The sequence below is a fragment of the Oncorhynchus keta genome, chromosome 15 (assembly GCF_023373465.1).
Source record: "Oncorhynchus keta strain PuntledgeMale-10-30-2019 chromosome 15, Oket_V2, whole genome shotgun sequence".
Taxonomy (NCBI): domain Eukaryota; kingdom Metazoa; phylum Chordata; class Actinopteri; order Salmoniformes; family Salmonidae; genus Oncorhynchus; species Oncorhynchus keta.
The window spans coordinates 21,403,512-21,415,214 of NC_068435.1; the positions used below are offsets into that span (position 1 = coordinate 21,403,512).

General features: G+C 43.3%; 1 protein-coding gene across 1 annotated transcript; it reads left to right on the forward strand.

Moving 5' to 3' along the window:
• Window positions 1-256: 256 nt before the first annotated feature.
• On the forward strand, window positions 257-5,827 carry LOC127907709 (uncharacterized). The gene is made up of 2 exons (XM_052464289.1): window positions 257-465; window positions 5,266-5,827. Exons 1-2 carry the CDS (start codon window positions 263-265, stop codon window positions 5,810-5,812), a joined length of 750 nt encoding a protein of 249 aa, XP_052320249.1. The 5' UTR covers window positions 257-262; the 3' UTR covers window positions 5,813-5,827.
• The last annotated feature ends 5,876 nt before the right edge of the window (window positions 5,828-11,703 follow it).

Below are 11,703 nucleotides of genomic sequence, written 5' to 3' on the forward strand. Positions count from 1 at the left end.
ACCTGACAGGTCGCTCCTACCAGGTGGCGTGGCGAGAATCTGTCTCCTCACCACGCGCTCTCACCACTGGTGTCCCCCAGGGCTCTGTTCTAGGCCCTCTCCTATTCTCGCTATACACCAAGTCACTTGGCTCTGTCATAACCTCAAATGGTCTCTCCTATCATTGCTATGCAGATGACACACAATTAATCTTCTCCTTTCCCCTTCTGATGACCAGGTGGCGAATCGCATCTCTGCATGTCTGGCAGACATATCAGTGTGGATGACGGATCACCACCTCAAGCTGAACCTCGGCAAGACGGAGCTGCTCTTCCTCCCGGGGAAGGACTGCCCGTTCCATGATCTCGCCATCACGGTTGACAACTCCATTGTGTCCTCCTCCCAGAGCGCTAAGAACCTTGGCGTGATCCTGGACAACACCCTGTCGTTCTCAACTAACATCAAGGCGGTGGCCCGTTCCTGTAGGTTCATGCTCTACAACATCCGCAGAGTACGACCCTGCCTCACACAGGAAGCGGTGCAGGTCCTAATCCAGGCACTTGTCATCTCCCGTCTGGATTACTGCAACTCGCTGTTGGCTGGGCTCCCTGCCTGTGCCATTAAACCCCTACAACTCATCCAGAACGCCGCAGCCCGTCTGGTGTTCAACCTTCCCAAGTTCTCTCACGTCACCCCGCTCCTCCGCTCTCTCCACTGGCTTCCAGTTGAAGCTCGCATCCGCTACAAGACCATGGTACTTGCCTACGGAGCTGTGAGGGGAACGGCACCTCAGTACCTCCAGGCTCTGATCAGGCCCTACACCCAAACAAGGGCACTGCGTTCATCCACCTCTGGCCTGCTCGCCTCCCTACCACTGAGGAAGTACAGTTCCCGCTCAGCCCAGTCAAAACTGTTCGCTGCTCTGGCCCCCCAATGGTGGAACAAACTCCCTCACGACGCCAGGACAGCGGAGTCAATCACCACCTTCCGGAAACACCTGAAACCCCACCTCTTTAAGGAATACCTAGGATAAGTAATCCTTCTCACCCCCCCCCCCCCTTTTAAGATTTGATGCACTATTGTAAAGTGACTGTTCCACTGGATGTCATAAGGTGAATGCACCAATTTGTAAGTCGCTCTGGATAAGAGCGTCTGCTAAATGACTTAAATGTAAATGTAAATGTAAATCTGATTGGTGGAGTGCTGCAGAGATGGTTGTCCTTCTGGAGGGTTCTCCCATATCCACACATAAACTCTCGAGCTCTTTCAAAGTGACCATCGGGTTCTTGTTCACCTCCCTGACCAATGCCCTTCTCCCCCATTTGGCTGGGCGGCCATCTCTAGGAAGCGTCTTGGTAGTTCCAAACTTCTTCTATTCAAGGATGATGGCCACTGTGTTCTTGGAGACCTTAAATGCTGCAGACATTTTTTGGTACCCTTCCCCAGATCTGTGCCTCGACATAGTCCTGTCTAGGAGGTCTACTGACAATTCCTTCGACCTCGTGGCTTGGTTTTTGCTCTGACATGCGCAGTCAACTGTGGGACCTTATATGGACAGGTGTGTGCCTTTCCAAAACATGTCCAATCAATTGAACACCAATCACGTTGTAGAATCTTCTAAAGGATGATTGTAACGGCTTTCTTCCGCTGAAGGAGAGGAGGATCAAAATGCAGCGTGGTTAGTGTTCAACATCTTTAATATAGATGATAAACAACAACACTACAAAATACAAAACAACAAATGTGAAAACCGAAACAGTCCTATCTGGTGCAATGACACAAAGACAGAAGACAATCACCCAGAAAATACCCAAAGAACATGGCTGCCTAAATATGGTTCCCAATCAGAGACAACGACAGACAGCTGCCTCTAATTGAGAACCTAGGCAACCATAGACATACAAAACTACCTAGAAAGGAAACAGCCCCATAAACATACAAAACCCCTAGACCAGACAAGACACATAAATCCCCCATATCACACCCTGACCTAACCAAAATAATAAAGAAAACAAAGATAACTAAGGCCAGTGCATGGCAATGATCAATGAAAACAGGATGCACCTGAGCTCAATTTTGTGTCTCATAGCAAAGCATCTGAATATTTATGTAAATGAGGTATTTTTATTTTTATTTTGGCTTTGTCATTATGGGGTACTGTGTGTAGATTGATGAACATTTTTTAAAATTAATTTTAGAATAAATCTGTAATTGAACAAAGTCTGGCAAAAATCAACGGGTCTGAATACATCGTAGGTAGGAGCTGCCGAATGTCGTTTTTGGTGAGTTTGGACAGTTACAAGCGATTGCTAACAAAAGACATTGTACAGATCAACAAAGTTTTGATGCATACTTGTGTGAAGGAAGAACAGTACTGGATCTGTGTGGAGTCTGGAGTCGCTAGGGCAACGGGCGCTAGGGCAACGGGCCTGCCTCCTCTGACAGGGAAGTGTTGGGGGGAGCAGACAGGCTGAGAATTGAGAAATAACACAAGGAAATCAAGACAGCAGTGGCAGCTGTACAGATTTCTCAAACACGGCAGAAAGCTACAGTATATGATGCCCTATCTTAGATAACTAGCAAGTTAAACTTAGGGGTCATGTTAATGTAGAAATCTTTTTTATAAAAGGCATATGAAATATCTTGCTGTGTTTTGTACAGGCAGATCTAAAATGCTTCTTATTGTAATTTCTGCTCTGCCTCAGACTAATTTTGTGCTTCAGTTGCACCTTCGATTCTTTACAACCCTACCCCTTTTTTTCATAAATTCTCATGGCTCCGATGCAATACATGTAATGAACACTAACGTTTTGACAGCTATGCTGCCTTTATCAGGGTTTCATCAGGAGCAACATTCCCATAAGGAGAAGAAAAGAAAGACAAACAGGTTGGGAGTGGCCAAGCTTGGAGTCTACTATAGAGTTAGTAATTAAGTCTGCTGATAGGTGGGACAGGAGAGGGTTGTGATATCACACTGGGCTCACAATATGTAGACACAGGAAGCTGCTGCTGGAAGACTCCCTGGACATTAGCCAATCAGTGATAGATTCCTATAAGATGACAAACACAGTGATAGATTCATCTTATATGATAAACACATGTGGTGCCCATATTAGGACAGCCTCAGACTCTGCAATCATTGAGACTGAGGCTGTCCTAATATGGACACTGTCGCTAACGGTTTTCTTGGCTAGACAATTCATTTCTGATGGGCAAATCAATCCATATAAAATTGTAATATACTCAAATATTTGTCATTTAACTGCTTCTAAGAGGTAAGGCATTAGGCAATTCACGATTTCTAACGAACAGTTAAATTCTTTATTGAGAAATCATTTTAAATGATTTTGCTAGTTATACAATTCAGACATATCAAATAGGCCTACATGACATTAGTAAGACTGGTCCTGTGATAGGGCAGTTTCTGCAGTGGGCTACTCAGAGTTATGAGAGGCTGTTGAGGGTCCAATGGAAACAGTGAGAATGGCTAGCTGCTGGTCTGTTTACTAGTGCTGCTTAAGTGACAGATTCTTGAACTAATGAGGTGATAACATTGTCAACAACAGCATGAAAGCTTCCTTCTTAAAGACCGCGTTGCAACTCAAAGTGTTTCTTAAGATCAAGCTAAAAATATCACATAGATGTATGTTGTCTGAAATATACATTTGATATTGCCTTGAAAAGTTGTGTTACATGCGCTGAATACAAAAAGTATTACCGTGAAATGCTTACCTACAAGCTATTAACCAACAATGCAGTTTTAATAAAAATCATAATTAAGAAAATATTTACTAAATTAACTAGTTTTAAAAAAAGAAGTAAAAAAGTAACAAAATAACAATAAGAGGTACCGGTACCGAGTCAATGTGCAGTGGTTGGGTAGGGGTAAAGTGACTATGCCCTACCTGTGTGTGTCAACTAGCCTTTGCAATTTATACATAGTTCAGGGTCAAAATACTAGAAAACAGCAACAAAGTCCCCAATGCCCTTTTAACACTCTAGTATCAGTTTTCGTAAGCATTGAAGAAACCACAAATGTCACCTTAGAAAGCACACTGATAAAGAGGAAAAGAACTGCAAACACGGCACACATACTTTTAAAAAAAACACACTGCAAATATACTCTTTTTAAAACACACTACAAATATACTGTTTTTAAAACACACTGCCAATATACTGTTTTTAAAACACACTACAAATATACTGTTTTTAAAACACTGCCAATATACTGTTTTTAAAACACACTGCCAATATACTGTTTTTAAAACACACTGCCAATATACTTTTTTTTAAACACACTGCAAATATACTTTTTTTAAAACACACTGCAAATATACTGTTTTTAAACACACTGCAAATATACTTTTATTTTAAAGACACTACAAATATACTGTTTTTAAAACACACTGCCAATATACTGTTTTTAAAACACACTGCAAATATACTTTTATTTTAAAGACACTACAAATATACTGTTTTTAAAACACTGCCAATATACTGTTTTTAAAACACACTGCCAATATACTGTTTTTAAAACACACTGCAAATATACTTTTTTTTAAACACACTGCAAATATACTCTTTTTAAAACACACTACAAATATACTGTTTTTAAAACACACTGCCAATATACTGTTTTTAAAACACACTACAAATATACTGTTTTTATAACACACTGCCAATATACTGTTTTTTAAACACACTGCAAATATACTTTTTTTTAAACACACTGCAAATATACTTTTTTAAACACACTGCAAATATACTTTTATTTTAAAGACACTGCAAATATACTTTTTTTTAAACACACTGAAAATATAGTTTTTTTAAAACAAACTGCAAACACAAAAAGTGATGGACTGTTAGACTTCCCCTAAAACACCACCATTTAGAAAACAAACAAATGCAATAGCAACATCTAAAAGTGAAACATGTACTAACTACATAACAGATGTAGGATGTTAATTTGAGGCAGTTTGCTGGAAATTTGAATGATTATGTGGATTACAATGAATGGACATTTTTGTAGGGGTTGATACATTTTTCATTAGTGCAAATTAACTCTGAATTTTCAAAGTGGAAATTACAAAAAGTATAAGCTTTTTAAAATCTCAAATACACTATAAATGTTCATTTCCTGCTGTGCAGCAACAAAAGAGTGATTGCATAAAACATATGTGCATTAATCTAAGTAACATAAAAACATTTGCATCAAAATCTGACAGTTTAAGCTAGAGATATATATATATTCTCAACTAACATCAAGGCGGTGGCCCGTTCCTGTAGGTTCATGCTCTACTACATCCGCAGAGTACGACCCTGCCTCACACAGGAAGCGGCGCAGGTCCTAATCCAGGCACTTGTCATCTCCTGTCTGGATTACTGCAACTCGCTGTTGGCTGGGCTCCCTGCCTGTGCCATTAAACCCCTACAACTCATCCAGAACGCCGCAGCCCGTCTGGTGTTCAACCTTCCCAAGTTCTCTCACGTCACCCCGCTCCTCCGCTCTCTCCACTGGCTTCCAGTTGAAGCTCGCATCCGCTACAAGACCATGGTGCTTGCCTACGGAGCTGTGAGGGGAACGGCACCTCAGTACCTCCAGGCTCTGATCAGGCCCTACACCCAAACAAGGGCACTGCGTTCATCCACCTCTGGCCTGCTCGCCTCCCTACCACTGAGGAAGTACAGTTCCCGCTCAGCCCAGTCAAAACTGTTCGCTGCTCTGGCCCCCCAATGGTGGAACAAACTCCCTCACGACGCCAGGACAGCGGAGTCAATCACCACCTTCCGGAGACACCTGAAACCCCACCTCTTTAAGGAATACCTAGGATAGGATAAGTAATCCTTCTCACCCCCCTAAAAGATTTAGATGCACTATTGTAAAGTGGCTGATCCACTGGATGTCATAAGGTGAATGCACCAATTTGTAAGTCGCTCTGGATAAGAGCGTCTGCTAAATGACTTAAATGTAAATGACTTAAATGTATATATTTTTGCATGAGCACAATCCACAGATCCGGTGTTCCGCATCTGCGATGAAAAGGTGGCCGAGCTACAGCGATATTTGTCAGAACATGAGACATCCCGAAAATCGGTCCTCTCACGAAAGCGTCTGCAGCATCTGAACGGTCTACAAACTAATATGACCCCTCTATGGAAAGGGGAGACTCTTTGGTCTATGACCCCCACAAGTGTCACGGGACTTGTCTGAAGGTAACCCATTCAAACTAATGGAAGTGTGGAGGTAGTTTGGTGCCATCAAAAATAAGGGGTTAAATATGTGTAATCTCCTGAGATGTCTTATATCTCCTATACAGTTTAGATTTTTAGAGGTTTAAGATCCTACAGCTGTATGCTCTCTTGCTAGCGCCCAGCGCCCAGCTCCCAGCGCCCAGCTCCCAGCTCCCAGCTCCTAGCTCCTTCTGGATCTGCATGATACGGTCCAAAGTAAACCCAGCCAATCCTTTCACAGCTGAGACATCTCTCCATCTGCAGTAGTCCCATTTCCCAGCCCAGGGTACATCACACAGATGGCTGATTGTGAAAGATGATTCACTCACACTGACACTGTTCATGTTAACAGGTCCTCCAAAGACAAAATGCTGACGCCTATACCCTAGCTGGGATAATTCAATTGCAGTGCCATTCCAGAGGTAATAGAGTGTGCCAGTACCTCCTTGGCTTGCATGTGTATCATGGGAACTTCCGCTGCTCAGGGCCTGTAAAGCATCTGAGAGTATCTGAGAGTAGGAGTGCTGATCTAGGATCAGGGCCCGTAGTTATCAAGCGTCTCAGAATGACTCCTAGGAATTGCGCTAAAAGTATGACTGTGACCTAATTTACTCACCGCTCAGAGTAGGACCTAAAAGGTAGCGTCTCTCCCCTAGTCCCAGCAATGAGTAGGACTCAGTCGTATGACTTGATCTCAGCACGTTTTTATGACATGAGAAGAGCCGTTGAGTGAAAGTCTGATGACATTTTGTCGTTTTTTAAGTAGAAAAAGGGCACACTGAGTGGATTCCACATTTCCAAAAACAACACTGATACATTTAAGCAACATTAATATCAAACCAATTATAGGCTTAGCAACATAGTGTTACGATGTTTGTTTTGTATGCTATTATTTCTTCTTATTATTGTTGTTATATTAACATGTAATCATCATAAAATATAATCATAATGGTGTTGGCCAATATTCAATTTGTTATTAGGCCTATTTAGATGAATTAATAATCCCAGGCACACCGGTGTATGAAAGGTTGGCACTGTTGTGAGAGATAGGCTAATCTAACTCACCAAATTAGTTTGAGAGGACATTATGAACAGCTCTCACATTACCCTCTTTACATACTGTAGAACTACAAATCCCTTTTCAGTTTCTAGCTTTTTTTAAACACATCATGTCATATTGTTGGAAATAAAAAAGAAAACTGAACTGGTGGGAGGAGGAAAGCACTATATTTTACTTGCAGGGCAAGTTGAGAAATTCAAAAGTATTATCAAGTGCAAATGTAATCCGACATTGACCAGCCAGCAAAAGAATGACTCGTGGAGAGCCGTCTTTGAATTAATAAACAGCACATTTAATTTTTTCTGTAAGAACTCCTGAAGAATGTGAAAAACGCTGGTACACCATCCTATTGGAGGTGGCCAACTTCTGCAGGCAAACAGAAAAAACAGATAGGCCTAAATTCAATTGATATGTTATCCACACTGTAAAGTAGACTATTTTGTTGTCTAATGGGTATTCTCTGCATTCAGGAGGTGGCCCTCCACCCAAACCCCTCAGTGCCATAGCTGAATGTACCTGGGGTGCTCAAATGTGACCCTCCGGCATTGGAGAGGGCCTAGACGCTGACATTTGACAACATTTGACAACAATGAATTCAACTGAAATGTGTCTTCCACATTTAACCCAACCCCTTTGAGTCAGAGAGGTGCGGTGGGCTGCCATAACGTCACCCGGGGAACAAATCGAATCAAATCAAATACAATTTTATTTCTCACATACACATGGTTAGCAGATGTTAATGCGAGTGTAGCGAAATGCTTGTGCTTCTAGTTCCGACAATGCAGTGATAACCAACAAGTAATCTAACTAACAATTCCAAAACTACTGTCTTATACACAGTGTAAGGGGATAAAGAATATGTACATAAGGATATATGAATGAGTGATGGTACAGAGCAGCATACAGTAGATGGTATCGAGTACAGTATATACATATGAGATGAGTATGTAGACAAAGTAAACAAAGTGGCATAGTTAAAGTGGCTAGTGTTACATGTATTACATAAGGATGCAGTCGATGATGTAGAGTACAGTATATACGTATGCATATGAGATGAATAATGTAGGGTAAGTAACATTATTTAAGGTAGCATTGTTTAAAGTGGCTAGTGATATATTTACATCATTTCCCATCAATTCCCATTATTAAAGTGGCTGGAGTTGGGTCAGTGTCAATGACAGTGTGTTGGCAGCAGCCACTCAATGTTAGTGGTGGCTGTTTAACAGTCTGATGGCCTTGAGATAGAAGCTGTTTTTCAGTCTCTCGGTCCCAGCTTTGATGCACCTGTACTGACCACGCCTTCTGGATGATAGCGGGGTGAATAGGCAGTGGTTCGGGTGGTTGATGTCCTTGATGATCTTTATGGCCTTCCTGTAACATCGGGTGGTGTAGGTGTCCTGGAGGGCAGGTAGTTTGCCCCCGGTGATGCGTTGTGCAGACCTCACTACAGTGCCTTGCGAAAGTATTCGGCCCCCTTGAACTTTGCGACCTTTTGCCACATTTCTGGCTTCAAACATAAAGATATAAAACTGTATTTTTTTGTGAAGAATCAACAACAAGTGGGACACAATCATGAAGTGGAAAGACATTTATTGGATATTTCAAACTTTTTTAACAAATCAAAAACTGAAAAATTGGGCGTGCAAAATTATTCAGCCCCTTTACTTTCAGTGCAGCAAACTCTCTCCAGAAGTTCAGTGAGGATCTCTGAATGATCCAATGTTGACCTAAATGACTAATGATGATAAATACAATCCACCTGTGTGTAATCAAGTCTCTGTATAAATGCACCTGCACTGTGATAGACTCAGAGGTCCGTTAAAAGCGCAGAGAGCATCATGAAGAACAAGGAACACACCAGGCAGGTCCGAGATACTGTTGTGAAGAAGTTTAAAGCCGGATTTGGATACGAAAAGATTTCCCAAGCTTTAAACATCGCAAGGAGCACTGTGCAAGCGATAATATTGAAATGGAAGGAGTATCAGACCACTGCAAATCTACCAAGACCTGGCCGTCCCTCTAAACTTTCAGCTCATACAAGAAGAAGACTGATCAGAGATGCAGCCAAGAGGCCCATGATCACTCTGGATGAACTGCAGAGATCTACAGCTGAGGTGGGAGACTCTGTCCATAGGACAACAATCAGTCGTATATTGCACAAATCTGGCCTTTACGGAAGAGTGGCAAGAAGAAAGCCATTTCTTAAAGATATCCATAAAAAGTGTCGTTTAAAGTTTGCCACAAGCCACCTGGGAGACACACCAAACATGTGGAAGAAGGTGCTCTGGTCAGATGAAACCAAAATTGAACTTTTTGGCAACAATGCAAAACGTTATGTTTGGCGTAAAAGCAACACAGCTCCTCACCCTGAACACACCATCCCCACTGTCAAACATGGTGGTGGCAGCATCATGGTTTGGGCCTGCTTTTCTTCAGCAGGGACAGGGAAGATGGTTAAAATTGATGGGAAGATGGATGGAGCCAAATACAGGACCATTCTGGAAGAAAACCTGATGGAGTCTGCAAAAGACCAGAGACTGGGACGGAGATTTGTCTTCCAACAAGACAATGATCCAAAACATAAAGCAAAATCTACAATGGAATGGTTCAAAAATAAACATATCCAGGTGTTAGAATGGCCAAGTCAAAGTCCAGACCTGAATCCAATCGAGAATCTGTGGAAATAACTGAAAACTGCTGTTCACAAATGCTCTCTATCCAACCTCACTGAGCTCGAGCTGTTTTGCAAGGAGGAATGGGAAAAAATGTCAGTCTCTCGATGTGCAGAACTGATAGAGACATACCCCAAGCGACTTACAGCTGTAATCGCAGCAAAAGGTGGCGCTACAAAGTATTAACTTAAGGGGGCTGAATAATTTTGCACGCCCAAATTTTCAGTTTTTGATTTGTTAAAAAAGTTTGAAATATCCAATAAATGTCGTTCCACTTCATGATTGTGTCCCACTTGTTGTTGATTCTTCACAAAAAAAATATAGTTTTATATCTTTATGTTTGAAGCCTGAAATGTGGCAAAAGGTTGCAAAGTTCAAGGGGGCCGAATACTTTCGCAAGGCACTGTACCCTCTGGAGAGCCTTACGGTTGAGGGCGGAGCAGTTGCCGTACCAGGCGGTGATACAGCCCGCCAGGATGCTCTCGATTGTGCATCTGTAGAAGTTTGTGAGTGCTTTTGGTGACAAGCCGAATTTCTTCAGCCTCCTGAGGTTGAAGAGGCGCTGCTGCGCCTTCTTCACGACGCTGTCAGTGTGAGTGGACCAATTCAGTTTGTCTGTGATGTGTATGCCGAGGAACTTAAAACTTGCTACCCTCTCCACTACTGTTCCATCGATGTGGATAGGGGGGTGTTCCCTCTGCTGTTTCCTGAAGTCCACAATCATCTCCTTAGTTTTGTTGACGTTGAGTGTGAGGTTATTTTCCTGACACCACACTCCGGGGGCCCTCACCTCCTCCCTGTAGGCCGTCTCGTCGTTGTTGGTAATCAAGCCTACCACTGTTGTGTCGTCCGCAAACTTGATGATTGAGTTGGAGGCGTGCGTGGCCACGCAGTCGTGGGTGAACAGGGAGTACAGGAGAGGGCTCAGAACGCACCCCTGTGGGGCCCCCGTGTTGAGGATCAGCGGGGAGGAGATGTTGTTGCCTACCCTCACCACCTGGGGGCGGCCAGTCAGGAAGTCCAGTACCCAGTTGCACAGGGCGGGGTCGAGACCCAGGGTCTCGAGCTTGATGACGAGCTTGGAGGGTACTATGGTGTTGAATGCCGAGCTGTAGTCGATGAACAGCATTCTCACATAGGTATTCCTCTTGTCCAGGTGGGTTAGTGCAGTGTGCAGTGTGGTTGAGATTGCATCGTCTGTGGACCTATTTGGGCGGTAAGCAAATTGGAGTGGGTCTAGGGTGTCAGGTAGGGTGGAGGTGATATGGTCCTTGACTAGTCTCTCAAAGCACTTCATGATGACGGAAGTGAGTGCTACGGGGCGGTAGTCGTTTAGCTCAGTTACCTTAGCTTTCTTGGGAACAGGAACAATGGTGGCCCTCTTGAAGCATGTGGGAACAGCAGACTGGTATAGGGATTGATTGAATATGTCCGTAAACACACCGGCCAGCTGGTCTGCGCATGCTCTGAGGGCGCGGCTGGGGATGCCGTCTGGGCCTGCAGCCTTGCGAGGGTTAACACGTTTAAATGTCTCACTCACCTCGGCTGCAGTGAAGGAGAGACCGCATGTTTCGAGGCAGGCCGTGTCAGTGGCACTGTATTGTCCTCAAAGCGGGCAAAAAAGTTATTTAGTCTGCCTGGGAGCAAGACATCCTGGTCCGTGACTGGGCTGGGTTTCTTCTTGTAGTCCGTGATTGACTGTAGACCCGGCCACATGCCTCTTGTGTCTGAGCCATTGAATTGAGATTCCACTTTGTCTCT